The 14,892-nt window shown below is 41.1% G+C and overlaps 2 protein-coding genes across 9 annotated transcripts in view; one reads left to right on the forward strand and one right to left on the reverse strand.

Moving 5' to 3' along the window:
- Positions 1-118: 118 nt before the first annotated feature.
- IDH3A (isocitrate dehydrogenase (NAD(+)) 3 catalytic subunit alpha) lies at positions 119-12,536 on the forward strand. Of its 2 annotated transcripts, none has more exons than XM_037394533.1 (11): positions 119-247; positions 1,817-1,879; positions 3,688-3,771; positions 5,126-5,240; positions 5,752-5,939; positions 6,195-6,328; positions 6,987-7,089; positions 7,168-7,232; positions 9,249-9,333; positions 9,834-9,986; positions 11,864-12,536. In XM_037394533.1, the coding sequence occupies exons 1-11, from the start codon at positions 221-223 to the stop codon at positions 11,945-11,947; spliced, it is 1,101 nt and encodes a 366-aa protein (XP_037250430.1). In that variant the 5' UTR covers positions 119-220; the 3' UTR covers positions 11,948-12,536. The 2 variants fall into 2 exon arrangements, with proteins under 2 accessions (XP_037250430.1, XP_037250431.1); XM_037394534.1 differs by having other exon boundaries at positions 1,817-1,855; positions 11,864-12,103.
- The window catches only part of ACSBG1 (acyl-CoA synthetase bubblegum family member 1), a 38,818-nt gene continuing 36,239 nt past the window's right edge, over positions 12,314-14,892 (reverse strand). For 5 of the 7 annotated variants that reach the window (XM_037394529.1, XM_037394528.1, XM_037394530.1 and 2 more), the window contains one exon: positions 14,387-14,692. In XM_037394529.1, coding sequence (XP_037250426.1) covers positions 14,616-14,692 — 77 coding nt within the window. In that variant the 3' untranslated portion in view covers positions 14,387-14,615. Of the gene's footprint in view, positions 14,693-14,892 lie in introns of all 7 variants that reach the window. The other 2 variants (XM_037394526.1, XM_037394525.1) reach the window with 1 other exon arrangement.

The raw sequence follows: 14,892 nt of genomic DNA on the forward strand, positions 1-14,892 counted from the left end.
GGGGGAGGGGGCGGCCCCGCTACGGGCGGCGAGCGGCGGGAGGGGCCCGGGCACGCGGCGGCCCCTCAGCGCTGCCGCAGCCGCTGCCGCAGCGCCGGGCCCCCGGGGCGGGGCGGGGGCGGGGCCGGGGCGGGGCGTGCCGCTCCCCGCGCGCCGGTTCCGGTCTCGAGGCGGGCGCGGGCGTTCCGGGCCTGAGGGAGCCGCGGTGCCCGCGCGCATCATGGCCGCAGCTGCGTGGATGCCGACGGTAACGGAGGGGGAGGGGCGGGGGGAGCCCCTTCCCGCAGCGCTCGGCGCGGGCGGTCGCCGGGGTGACCTTGGCCGTGGCGGCGGCTCGGAGCCGCCCGCAAGGTCGCGGTGCCGCCGGGCCCGGGCAGCGCTGCCGGGCGGGCGCAGGGCCGCAGGCGGGCGGCGGGGTCTCAACCCCCGGGGGCGCTGCAGCCCGCGGCGGGGCCCGGCGGCGGCCCGGGGGGCGGCGCGGCCCGGCAGTCACCGGGCCCGCTGGGGCGCGCAGCCGGGGCCCCGGGCCCGCCGCGGGTACGCGACGTTCCTCTTGGGCCTGAAGTGACGGCCCGCCGGGGGGGCGCCGCTGCCACGCGAGTGCGGCGGGAGCCGCGAAGGTTAATGGATCCCGGCAGGGTCCGAAGGGGCGGGTTCGGCCGGGCCCGGCCGCTGCGGGGTGCGGGGGTGCGGGCCGGGCCCTTCCCGGGACTGTCGCACGCGGAGCCGTTACGCGGCTGGCGGCGGCAGGCCTTGCTCGCCCGATGCGGTGACCTTGTGTGGCTCACGTTGGGTCAGAAGGAACCTCACCTCCTGGCGTAAGTGCCTTGTAAACGCCTAGTAAGCCCACCTCCTGCCCGAAGTGCCCTGGCCCCCGGCGCGCCTCGCCACCCGCTCGTGGCTGCGGTGCCCGGGAGCCCGGCTGGCCCCGCTGCCGCGCGGGTGGGGGCGGGGCGGGGGGCGCGGGTGCCCCGCACGCGCCCGCGGTGCCGTTGCAGCGGGGCGGGGCTGCGGGCTGAAGCCACAGAGGGCTGAGACCCCCGAGGGAGGGGAGCCGGGGGGCGGCTGCGCTCCTGCTGCCCTTTCGTGTCCGTACTGACCTCGCGGGGGTCTGCCCGTGGCGGCACGAGCGCGGGGGGAGGGGTCCCGGCTTTGGGAGCCGCAGATAGCTGGGAATATCCTCTAACTACGCTGTGGGGACCGGTCGCTGTGATGAATTTTGTCTTTAATGTGCATTCCGTTTGGGCGTTTAAAAAACCGTCGGGCATGCAGGAGGCAACGCTGCAAAAGCTACAGAGGTGGAAGAACAAAATGCACCAGAGTTGGAGTGGAAGAAGTGGCACCAATGCAAAGAAGTTTTGGAAACATTAGCTAAAAACATGTAAAGATGCTGTCCACCCAACCCTTGGTGAAAGTGTTCGATTTTTCCCTTTGCTTTCCACGAATCTTAATCCTTTGCATATAGTCTACTTAGGAGTTACTGCATCCTTACGTCCCGTGTGTGGTGTGTAAGGACTGGGGTCACTGTGCAGTGCCTTCCCCACACCCCCGGGCAAGGCAGGGAGCGTGTGGCACGCTGCAGGGCACAGGTGGCTGGCCTGGGCTGACCTCATGCTAAGAATATCCACATGAGGTGTCAGTACCCAGAATGTTAGAGAGCAACTTGGCAAAGCGTTACTTACTCGTTTCATTACTAGTCTAAGATAGGAAGCTTAAAGTGATATGATTTTAAAATGCAGGTTTGCTTCAATATTACTAACTTTTTTAAATCCACTTGCATAGTAAAATAGCATCTTTTTGTTTTATATTCTTGCAGGTTTCTCGATTGTTAGGTGCTTTGAAAAACCAAAAACAGGTGACCAGAAGTTTTGGTAGTGCTGTGAGTATAATAGTACCATCTTTTTCTTTTAAGAAGTTTCTCAAGAAAGGGGTTCCAAAATTGGCTTTTGTAAGGTTGCTGTTGTTTTTACATTCTCAAAAAATAAGGCCTAAATAAGTGAACATACATGCCTTTAATGCCATGCTGCTTTTATATTGGTTTAATTGCTGTTTTCGGCAATTGCATATTAAAGCGTAAGCGATAACACAAAGGGCTGTAGCAAAAGGTAGAAGTGGCATGAATGCTTTTCACAAAATACGGACATAAGCCAGTCTTCTGCAACTCAGCTGGAAATGGGCAAATATTGGGCAAAGTTGTTGAGAACCTTCTCATTTTCTTTATTTTGCAGGCTTGCTGCCAAGATTGCACTAGATTTATTTTACTGCTGCTTTTAGAATACCTTGCATCTAAAGTTCTGCCTTTTCAATGCCCTCTTTAAAGTATTTTAGACACTGATTGTGTATTTCCTTTGTGGATGTTTTACCTTCCTTAGGTGTGTGTGTTTGCAGCACCCACGGGCCTTTTGTTTTCTTCACTGAAGGCGGCTTTAAAAACTGCTTGGGCAGAAGCAGGGCTCAGCACCGCTGCATGCACCCTTAAGCAGGACTTAATTTTAAAGTGGAACTGTGGCTTTTAATTATAAGGTTTGTAGAACAGCAGGTAGAACAGCTAGAAAAGAAACTGAAGGGTCACTCGTACAGCATAAAAAGATTTAGGTGAGGTGCGTCGGGGTCTGTTTACACCACATTACTGTTCCAGATGAAACATTCTGTGTCTCAGGTGGGGTCCTGCCATGCTGTGAAGCAACAAGAGAGCACAGAACTAACCTTGAGGCATTCCACTGGTTCTGTGCTTGCTTAACAGCAGTGTTCTGTCATCTGAAGCTCTGCCTCTTTTGTTGTGCACAGTGAATTTGCTTGGCTCAAAGTAGTTAAAAAATCAGTCAATACATATTGAAATTCTGAATATTTTGTATGGGGAAGGATAGCAGCGTATCTTGTGAGTTGCTTCTAATTGAGGTTTTGCAAATAATGCTGTATCTGAGCTGCCTTTTGTGTAGGTAATAATGAGCGCTTGCAGAACTATTTGAAATCCTTAAGTAAAACAAAAAGAGCTGGGGCATGTACGATTAGAATAGTGATCATAATTATTTTTTTTTTAACCAAAGCAGCACACTTTCTTCCCTTGTTATTCAGTGAGCCTGGGCTATGCAATTTATTTCATCTGTTTGGTGATGATAAAAGAAAACAAGACTGAGAACATTATGGGAAGAAAAGAACTTGGTATTGTTAAAAATCAGCCTGAGATTTTTAGGAAGTCACCAGGGACGTTTAGATACGCATGAGATCTTTTTTTCTAAGGTGAATGTAGCTTTTCATAAGTTTAATCTTTTCTACCATGTGTCAGTATTACGCAGCATGTCGATACATATTGGAGACATATAGGTAACCAAGCCATAACTAGGTAATATTAGCTCCTCACCACATTTTAAGAAGAAAGCATACTGAGATCATTCATTTCAAAGAGCGCTGGGCAGGAACCTGCCTTTCAGGTTAAACCTCTGTGTTTTGAAATCTGAATGCAGGCAGATTTTTAAACAATTCTCTCAAAGTATTTGCACGCTCCCTTTGAAAGCAAGCTCGTCATTCTCACTTCTGTCCAGTACTGCTATTCTTTATAGTGAATATTTGGCAACTGAAACTTTCCGCTCTTTTCTAGTAGTTACTTGGTTCCTACAACACAAGAAAATGTTTTCTATGTAGAAAACAAACATTCATTTGTAGCAGTACTGGTATTTTTTTACCTAGGTACAAACAGTAACTTTAATCCCAGGAGATGGCATAGGACCTGAGATTTCTGCTGCTGTCATGAAGATCTTTGATGCTGCCAAAGTAAGTCATATTTGTCTTGCTGTAAGCGTTGTAAATTTAACTATAACAACAACAAGTATTAATAAATGTTTTCTCTTTAACTTCCAAAAGAGCAAGTCATGTTTAAGCTATTGAAACTTCTTAACAACAGACAGAGTCTGAAGCTTCAGCTAATAAAAGATCGGACTGTGATATCGAGGCAGGACTTGAAACTGTCAGCTGGCAGAGGAGCAGAGTTGAGAGCAAATGCCGTGTTTAATTTTTGGCAGTAGGAACTCAATATATCATGTGTAATCATCTTGTTGATGTAGCAACCCTGAGCAACTGGTAGAGGATGTTCTTTCATTCTTTATGACTTCCAGTGCAGATGAAAGTGTGTGTGAAAGGACTGGCTTATTCTTAGAAATCAAACTGCCGCACTGCCAAACACGTTCACTTAAGTGATACGAAAACTGAATATATCCAAGAACTGTTTTACTACCTGTCTGAGGAACTTCACCAGAATTTGTCAAGTTTCCTTGAAAGGAAATACAGCTCTTCAGGAAAGATGCGTGTTAAATTGTTCCATGTTAGTAACAGCACCGAGGCACGTTCCTTTTCTATGACAACTGTCTGACTTAGACGTTCTCTTTACCTATGTATGAAAATCTTACAGTAGTTTTGGTTGTTTCTGGGGAGTCAAGCAGGAGGTGTGGACGAATAAAACCTACGTTTGCGAGTGAGTGCATGTTTGCAATGCTTAATCAGATTGGTTTGTTTTAAAGGGGATTGTCTAGTATGTTATGCTTTGATTGGTTCTGTTTGCTTGTGAAAAGCCGTGTGTCTTTGCCTTTATCGTCCTTGCTGTGAGATGAGTGGGTGGCAGCCTGCCTCCACTTACAAGATGCCCATAGTGAATGCGAATTCAGAAGGCACTGTGGAACACTTGCAGGTTTTCAGTTAGATAACAGATATATTATCTGTGTTATGTACTGTCTCCCAGGCAGTACAGATGATGAGTTCTCGGCGAGTTCAGTTTTCAAATATCTTGTCTCTTGTATACGAGGAACTCAACAGCTCTTAAGTGCTTGAAAGAAGTAGCATGTATATTGCAATTCTCACAAATTCTGTGTGTACGTTGCCTAGGGAGGCATTGTGGTATTCAAGTTTATGACGGTATGTTGCTCATAGTATTTCATTTTCACTTACCTAATCACATTTTTAAAAAATTGTTTATTTCTGAGTTCAAATATCTCATGCTTGCTTGCAGTCACCAGAGAAAAATTGTTTGGGAAAGCTTGGAAAAAAATTCCTTATGCATCTTTTTGTGAAAGGGAAGTTAAAACTTGAAGCAAAAGTCATGATGTTTAAGTTAACATAGAGTAAATGTGTTCAGGCTCCTATTCAGTGGGAAGAGAGGAATGTTACGGCTATCCAAGGACCAGGAGGGAAGTGGATGATACCTCCAGATGCCAAAGAATCCATGGATAAAAACAAAATGGGATTAAAAGGTACTTTAAGGGTTAATACAAAGATACTAAATACTGTTGGGTTTATTGTCAGTCTAATTTAAAGTCCTTCATCTGTAGCACAATAAAATGGCTAATTACAGGGGACAGCCTGTCAGGCAGTCTTCTGTAATCTTAAAACAGCCTTTCATTTCAAAGCCGTAACTCGTAGATCTAGGAAATGCATTAAAGGCAGGTATTACGCCATACCGACCTTTGGGCTGTGCAGAATGCATTTCTAATACTGTCGCTACACAATAGTATGCGATAACTAGGTTCCTAATGAATAGTATCTCTGTAAGAGTTGTAGTTTGGCCTTTTAACAGCTGATCAGCATCACTTAATAGCACAGAGAATTCCCGTGGCGTTTCAGCATAAGGGTTGAATAGGAATTTGGAGAGTCGCTGTCAGGAGTACCACTTTACCTAGGGTTGCAACTCTAAAATTCATGGTGGGGGTTATCTTCTTACTCATTCTTAACAATTTTCTTTCTTTTTTTTTTTTTTTTCTTCAGGGCCTCTAAAGACCCCAATTGCTGCAGGGCATCCATCAATGAATCTGCTTCTGCGTAAAACCTTTGACCTTTATGCAAACGTACGTCCCTGCGTTTCAATTGAAGGGTACAAAACCCCATATACAGACGTGAACATCGTCACAATCAGAGAGAACACAGAAGGCGAATACAGTGGAATTGAGCATGTGGTATGTTGCTGGAACTGTTGGGTTTCTGGCAGGTTTTCTGTGTTTCATGAACGGTAACTTTGCCCGTCTCAGTGGCGTAGTACTAAGAGGTTGGGTGGTGTTTTTTGTTTGCTACCCATAAAATAGTTATTTTATTGTGAAATGCATTGTTGAGACTGCCTCACTCAGAATTCTACTACTTTGTCCCAAACATTCGTACTACCGACTTGAAAAACAAGCTTAGGTTTTACTAATAATGCAACTACTGTCTTTCAGATTGTTGAAGGTGTTGTGCAAAGTATCAAGCTGATCACAGAAGCAGCTAGCAAGCGTATTGCAGAATTTGCTTTTGAGTACGCCAGAAATAATCAGAGAAGCCATGTTACTGCTGTGCACAAGGCAAATATTATGTACGTTGATGCTTTTGAGGAGAACAACAAATTTAATTATAAATAACTTTTTAAATATTCCTTAAGTGTATAACTTCTGTTGATGCTACTGGGAGTAAGTAAAATGGGAGATTAGTAAAGTAGACTCCTCCTAAGTAAAATGGACAATACTGACCCAGTATTGATAGGGCTATAATAATTACATACTAATGTTTTTATTACTAAGTTTGTAGTAATCCTTTGACTTTCCTTGCAAAGCTCTTATTATAAACGTAGTCTTAAACTAGGAAAATGTATTTAAAAACTGAGGGTGAAAATGGCTAGTGTCTTTTCCAGCTTCCAAGCCACTTTATATTGAACTGAGTCATAACATGTGTGATATTACCTGACATCACCTGTAAGCCTTTAGTAAATGAATACGAGTCATTCTGAGAATTAATATATGTCTGTTAAACTACTGATACAAAAATATTTTAGGAGGAAATGTAAAAGGCATAACTTCTCTGATTGTAATATATTTTAAATATTGTTTGTATTTAACATAAGGGATGATGAGTCACAAATGAAGTTTCTGCACTCTTCATATTTTTATTTAATCTTGTGTTGCGTGCAGTTTTCTTTATCTTCAGTACTGCTTGCTTACAGTAACTGCAGTATTCTTTCGCTTATTTAATTGCAGGAGAATGTCTGATGGGCTTTTCTTGAGAAAATGCAGGGAGGCAGCAGAAAACTGTAAAGATATTAAATTTAATGAAATGTATCTGGATACTGTGTGCCTGAATGTGAGTATTTATATGTTTTAATTGTGGTTATTTTTTAGTTTAAATTCTTAACCTTAATGAGAATATACTTCTTTCTAGATGGTTCAAGATCCGTCACAATTTGATGTGCTTGTTATGCCGAACTTGTATGGTGACATCCTCAGGTATGGAGGTTTTAATTTAAACTAACCCAACATGTAAAATACTGTTAACGTTCCAGACAGTTATTCAGGTTATACACAGCCAGATGGGTGATGATTTTCTGCATTCAGAATTTAAAACTTTATAAATTAGACTTTAAATGGGAAGAAAGGATGACATTGTTACCCTGCAATTATTAGTACATTGTTGGGAGGGGCTATATGATGAGAATGTGCTTCTTATTTTAAAAAAAAAAAAGTTTCTGCTTATGGAGGCTATGAATATTGTTCAGGTGGGGCAGAAGAGCTATTTCTCCAAATATGTGAAGAATTTAATGGCTTAAATTGTAATAAAGAATGCTTAGTTAGATATTGGAGAAAAAAAAATCTAATCTTAGCAGTGAAATGATTGTGCAAGATAACTGTAGGACCACGATGTTTACAGCAAGCTAGCCTTACAGTTAAATGGGTCTGCAGAGTCACTGAAGAATGACACAGGTGGCCTCTTAGTATCCTACCAGTGCTTGTTTTATGTATTGTATTTTTTCCCTCATCTTCAAATTAAATTTCATATTTGAGTAACATTAATACTAGAGGTTCTTGATGGCAAAATCCATCAGCACACATTTTCCATTCTGTAAAATGTTTAGGTAGAGTAAATTTAATTTTACACGCAGTATTTAGTTATCTTAATGCGAACCTGTAAGTGTGAAAAAAACACTGCTTCTCCTTGCACTTCTAAGGAGAGGTTGAGAAAACAGCCTGAATCAGAATATATTTCGAAGTTCAATGACTGTTTAAATCTTAGAATCCATCTCCTGGCTTTGTACAGATAATAAATGTAAAGGTAGCGCATGTGTAAGAAGAAATGCTTGTTGAGCTTCTCTTAAAATTGCACCGTCTATGGTGAGGCTCTTGGTCTCTAAGAAAAACTAGACTCCAGCTAATGCTTCTTGCTTTCAGAGTTGGTAGAGGAGTCTGTAGGGCCCTCGCAGCAGCTGTTAGGTTGTTAACTAAAAAAGATTTTTGAAGTGTGAACATAATGCCTACCAGGTCTCTTGGACTGAATAGGCACAGAAGGAAATCCCTTACCTTGAACCATTGAATACCTACAGCGACAAATGTAGACTGTATCCACTTTCCCCCCCCCCAGACTCTATACAACCAAAGCTAATCAGTTTATTTTAGCTTAAACCTAAATACTGTTCTGCAAGGTCATCCAAACTTTTCTACTTGTTAGTCCTTGATTAGCTAAGTTGTAGCAACGAAACAGTACACTAAAATATCAGAGTTTTAAGAGCCTTGTTTATCGGTACGTTCAGCTTTGAGGGTACAGCGATGACGATAGGCACAGTTGGTTTGTCCTTCCCCGTGTTAATTTTGGGGGAAAACAAATGCAAATTGTTTATGTTTGATGATCTGCTAATGTCAGACTTGTGACTTGTGGGCTGTTCAGTAGAGAGGGGGAAAGCTAGTCTAGTGTCACTTGGAACATGTTCCTTAAGCTACATGCAATAAACATTACAACTACTAGTCATGTACCTGAGCAAAATCTTCCATGCTTTTTAGAAGGACTTCACATAAGAAAAGTAGTTCTGTGGCCTCTTTGGAGGAAATTAAGACTTGGGAATAGTTACAGGGAACTGTACATTACAGTTTTTGCTAGTTTTTGAGACTTTTGACAATACACATACTCTGTGCTTTGAGTACTTTTTGTCTTAATCTTAAAGACAACCTTTTGTCTTTGAGTGCCTGTGTCTTAATCAGCTTTATTGTAGTATTTGGAATTTCCTTTTGATTTTCCTTTATTAAATTGTCTTCTACTAGTAGTTCTACAAAGTTTCAATTGTTCTAGTGGAGTACAAGTGGCTAACAGCACCTGCTCTTTCCCAATACTATTCTCAGACTGTATGGGTATATAAAATAAGTTACTGTTGCCATAAAATGAGAAACAAAAATACTGTATACCTTGCAGAGAGGCAACTGTATATGGAAAAACTTGTGGGTTTTTCTGTTTGATGGTGTTCATTTTTTTTCCAGTGACTTGTGTGCTGGCCTAATTGGGGGTCTTGGAGTAACACCAAGTGGAAATATTGGTGCTAATGGAGTTGCAATTTTTGAATCGGTATGTCGTCTTATGTGAGGTATAGTAGTAATAACTACTTTGCCTGAACCTGAGAATGTAAAACTTTCCCATGACATATGATGTGGCTGTCATTTAACGAAGTTCTCCGTAAAACTGTTGTGGTTTGTTTTTTTTTACTGTGAAGACACTGAAGCTTTACCCAGAGAGACTAGTTGAACATAGTTTTTCGCATGTCCTTTTACTGACGCTTTTATTCCCCTCATTTTCATAAGAGAAATACCCTCTGTGAAATAGAACTTGAGGTGCATAACGGAGATACTAGGTGACCTAGTTCCCACTTTCTGATGCCTTTGAACTGAACTGGTCTGGCATTTCCCGTCTCCTTTCCACTAACTGTATTACAGTAGTGCAGGAACTCCTATTTTAACATGCTTGTGCGTGAGGAGTATGTTTCAAGTTACTTACGTGCACTTGAATTGCCTAGGACATTTTAGTCAGCATATTGACATGGTAACAGGTAGATTCTCTTTCATTTCTAGGTTCATGGAACGGCACCAGACATTGCAGGAAAAGACTTGGCAAATCCAACTGCCCTTCTTCTGAGTGCTGTAATGATGTTGCGTCACATGGGACTACACAAACATGCCACAAAAATTGAGACCGCTTGCTTTGATACAATCAAAGATGGAAAGGTAATATGAGGGTGTGCAAATAAACGCAGTGAGTTAAAATCATGTCCTATCGCAGCAAAAATTAACTTAGAACATTAACACCAGAACAGTGGATGACCTGCTGTGCTGGCCTGACGCATGAGCAGTGCCACTGTCCTCTGATAGCAATTACATTATCTTTGGTGGTATTAGATCTGCCCAGCTCAGTACTAAGGACAGCCTGTGGCATTTGTTGTGTCTCAGTAATGCTCGTCTTACATTTCCACAGCTTTGTTAATTCTAAAAGCTAGAACCGGACGTCTTTTTTCATGAAGGGGATTAGAGGATACAAAGCATATGTATTTACATCTGGATCCTGAAGTGAAGGACGCTTACTTGCCTTTCACAGGCTTAATCATCCACTTTGTTTATAGCATTTCAGTCCTAACTTTAATACTTCTGCTCCTGTTTTTTCAGGTTGGTTATTTTCTTTTTTTCCTCCTAACTACTTTCACTCCTTTTTGGACTACAAAAGAATTGGTTTTATCCAGCGTTTACTTTTTTCCTCTAAGATTTTATGTGATTTCTCCTTGGCAGTAAGCGGTTCCAGATTCAAGACCCAAATGGGATATTCTCGGGGGCTTACACTCTGAAGCCTGACTTGAATTTCTGCTCCTAATGTTACTGGTTCACTCAGCTCCTTTGACATCCACCTTTTCAAAACATAACTGGAAAGGTCCTGAAGATTGCATAGCAGTTAGCTGTACTGGTTCAGTTATCTTGAGCAGGAGCGTAAGAAGCTGCTTTGTAATTAAAAGTAACAAGCATGCTTAAACAAAAAGCTGTCATCATTTCATAAGTGGTCTGTTTGCAGCTATCTTACTGTGTGTAGGAGCCAGTTAAAAATAATCTAAACTTACAAGTGAATAAAGAGGTGCTCCTGTAAAGTTTTCCTGGAATTGAAATCCTCCATCTTCAGGTCAGTAATTTTATGAAGATAACATAGTGCAAGTTTTGTGACACGGCTACTTGTTTACTAGTTACTTACAGCGTTGTGATTGTATGCTGATAATGGAGAGAATATTTCTCAATTCAAAAAAGCATAATGCAGTTAAAATTACAAGATCCTAAAATAGTAACCTTGATTGCCTCTCCTGCTTGCTCTTTCTCCCTTTCCTCGCTTCCCCCACCCCTGCCATTTAATTAAGATCTCTCTATGTGTCATGAAAGGGAAAAACTAATGTTTTTTTTTAAATTACCTCCTAGACTGCTTTATTTTAGCTAGGCTGGACAAGCAGTGTTGCCCACTTACTTTTTTTATTTTACTGTCTTCATGCTGCCAAACAGGACTTGTATCTGATGAAAAAGTTTTAACTCTGCATTTTTCCATCTCTTAACTAAACTAAGCAAACTTAAAGAACTGTTAACATGTAGCATTAAGAGCTATGCGTGCTTTTCCTGTGTGGGTTTCCTTTTAAAAAAAACAAAACCAAACCCCCAAAACCTTACGGAATTACTCTCAATTAGTTGCCTCTGCGTGCATCATACATGGATTTTACTTCCAAAGCACAGACTTCTTATTGAAAACTTATACTTCACAGGTAGTTACACCATCAAGTGGCCAAGGGAATTTGCAGAGCTTTGGCCAAACATGCCTTCCTGTAGTTAAGATAAAATCATGTTGAAATCTGCTAACACAATACTTAATGTTCATACTCGGATTTTCTCTACCTGTTCAGTCTGCATAGACCTTACTGAGGAGGGCTCTATGGGAAGTGGAAAAACTCAAACCCGATGTATTCCTTCTCACCCCTATTTAGTTTCCATACACAACATGTAAGAAGAATATACAGAATTGTTCAGAAACGAGACTAGCCCTGTAAAGCATTTTAGTAATACTATTTTTTTTTTTCTTTTAGGTCTTGACCAAAGATTTGGGAGGTAGCGCCAAGTGTTCGGAATTCACAGAGGAGATCTGCCGCAGAGTACAGGACACAGACTAAACTTTTCTTGTGCTACTTGTAAGAACTCCGAAAGGATGGATCACACAAAGTACACTGTATGTAACCTGACATCCATATGCATATAGTTTGCTTGTCTCTTCAGAGAGCAAACTTTTTAGTTAGGGCCTCTCCATTAATAAATTTAGTCCAAATGGCTACAAATGATGCTTGTGCCTGCTCTCAGTGGACTTTTAAAGTGCTTATTTATTTTTTTTTTCTATCTGGTGAATATTTTTATGTAAGTGAATTCTTCTATTGCCACTGTAACTGTCTACCATTTTCCATTTCAACTAGAGGTTTTTACTTTCCACAAAGAAAAATTATGCAAATAAACCAGTAACAGAGTTGGTGAAATGTAAAAGCACCTTAATGGTTAAAACCTACTTTATTGATCTCACTGAAATTCAAAAGATAGGTTTTCAGCCTAACAATAGCACAAGATGACCTTCATAAACAGAAACGGGTATAAAATAACTTAAAATAGCAATTTCATGTTAAAAACTATGAAAAAACCACTTTCGATACTCTGGTGATTCATGAAATACATCCTTGCCCTCCAAGGGCATGAATAAAGAAATAAAAAATTCTAGATATTTATCTATTTGTGTATTTTTAAAAAGTCCACAAAGAATTAACCAGCAAGGGGGTGAGAGTTAATGTTGAAAGTAAAGTTATTTTCCAAACCTGTATACCAAAATAATTCTTACAAGTTTTCCTTTCTGAAACACACTTTACAACAGAGTTCTAATGAGAGTAAATCACACAAAATTAATTCTGCCGTATATTGAGGGGAAAGTATTAACTTTGCAAATTTATACTAAATATTTCATGACTTCTGCTAGAATGCTTTTTGTGCTGTACTTTTATGCACAGTGTTCAGTGTGTCTTACTGTATCGACTAGTAATTTTATTCTAGAAACTCTGAATGTAAGGGACTAGTCCTGAACGGATTAAGACAGATTGAAGGTTTGGCTCTGGTGCCGACGTTCCAGAAATACATTTCATCCCTATTCAAGGGGATCTGAGACTAATTTTTCCCTGCTTGCTAAGCTCAATGGGTGTAAAAGCAGGTCTCTTTCCTTCCCTTCATCGCATACAGATCATGTGAGCCATTCTGATCTGTGTGTCTTAAGGTATGCTTCCATCAGCATACCCTACAAGAGAATGTGTATTTTAAAACTCATGACTGTAGCACAGGATTATGCCTTCTGCCAGAACCAGGCTTCTTAATGCTCCATTCTATTAATAGATACTACTCCTCTTCGTGACTTTCTATTAAGATTGTTGAGGCTGGTTGTTTCAGAAGTAAAATCAATTTTGAGTAACAGCTTCCAGTGCCACTCTAAAGTAAGCATCCCAGCTTTTTTATACGGTCTAACAACATGTTGGAGGAGGGACAGTGAGCTTTACTCCTCACGCACTCTGCTTTTGGTAAATAGGGCAACGTTTCTTTCCGTGTTTTACAAGCTGCTGCTTCCTTGTTTCTTAGATTAATATTGTTGAAGAACTTCTGAATTACCATTGCGCACAAAATGGGGAAAAATAAACTTTTCAAAGTCCTGTTGCTTGTTTTGTTTTTTTTTAATCCTAGGCTGCTGTCATCTTTTGTGTATTGAGCTGATTTTTGGTACTTGCAACAAATCTTAAGTCTGTAAAATGCGTTAAGACTGGTAATGGAAATTTTCATGGAAACAACATCCAGTCCTGCATGAGTTTTTTGATAGAGAACAGTGGCTGGAGCCTGCCTGGCTATTGTAACTCGCCAACCACAAACACTTTAGACCACTTTCTGTCACGTATGTCCTTCACATAATGATTAATTTTTCCATATGGGGAAGACCTGCAGCTCACGTCGGTCAGAACTGGTACAACCTGAATACTGAAACATGCAAACAAACGTTACTTCTAAACTCTTTTGCTTAAAAGTGCTGTAAACAATTTTAAAGATGTTTCTGTTCTGAGAGCGCTTTAATGTGAGAGCTACATTATGTCTTCCAGTCTTAATGAACTATTCCCCCACCTTTTTTGATTATTTGTTTTTAGGAGCAATCAACATGGATTTAAGAAATTATGAGCTGCTGTTTTCACAAAAGTCTGAATTCTAGCCACTGTAAAAACAGAAGAGGAGTGTCTTTAGATTGTGAAATTTGTTAGTGAACAAGAAGAAACTCTTCCCTGGGAGAGGAAGAAAACCAGCCCTTTTGTGTTAGTTTTTTTTTTTTAAATAATTATTATTGGAGTGGTGTCAGTTTCACTAAGCAGTACTGCTAACTACTGATCTACCAAAATATATCATGAGCTCCAGGCACCGTCCTGTAGAAGAAACAACAACAAAAAAGATAGCTATACAAAAAAATTTTCTGTGTTTCAGTTTAGAAGAATTAATTTGTTATACCTGCTTTATGCAACACAAAAGAATGTTTTTAATCTTAATCATGTAGGTCATAAAGTAAAAACAGTATTAGAAAATGGACACGCTGCATAGATGCTTCTGTAAAAAGGACAAACCATCAGGTGAGTATCAGGAACAACTAAATTGACACAGCAGTTTTCTAGTGGTTCAGTTCAATAGACTACACAATCAAAACGAGCATAAATCTTCATTAATGCTTTGATTAGGAAATAGGTTTTTTAGCTCACAGGTCTTAATACTTGAACAAAAGACTTCTTACTCTTCATAGAAGGAGTCTACTTCACTTCTGTATTTCTCAAGCACAGTGAGCCGTTTTAGCTTCATTGTTGGACCTTAAAAGAGAGAGGGAGTCACAAAAACAGAAATAGGAACAAAAATTCCTACTCGGTTTGAGCTTTGATTCTTAAGATTTTCTATTGAAGAGCTTGTTTGGAAGAACTTCTCTCACTCAGTGTAGAAACCTGCTAAAAGTGAGAAGCAAGCATGGTATGTAAAGTTGCCTCCACATAAGCAAGAGGACTTCAAAGGGAGC

The sequence above is a fragment of the Falco rusticolus genome, chromosome 7 (assembly GCF_015220075.1).
Source record: "Falco rusticolus isolate bFalRus1 chromosome 7, bFalRus1.pri, whole genome shotgun sequence".
Taxonomy (NCBI): domain Eukaryota; kingdom Metazoa; phylum Chordata; class Aves; order Falconiformes; family Falconidae; genus Falco; species Falco rusticolus.

What these genes read in the sequence shown, in the direction of transcription:
- IDH3A (XM_037394533.1), top strand. Translation starts at nt 221, where the DNA reads ATGGCCGCAGCTGCGTGGATGCCGACG. An exon ending in AGATCTTTGATGCTGCCAAA is followed by an intron (nt 3,772 to 5,125) that starts GTAAGTCATATT and finishes AAATGTGTTCAG; the next exon opens with GCTCCTATTCAGTGGGAAGA. An exon ending in ACAGTGGAATTGAGCATGTG is followed by an intron (nt 5,940 to 6,194) that starts GTATGTTGCTGG and finishes ACTGTCTTTCAG; the next exon opens with ATTGTTGAAGGTGTTGTGCA.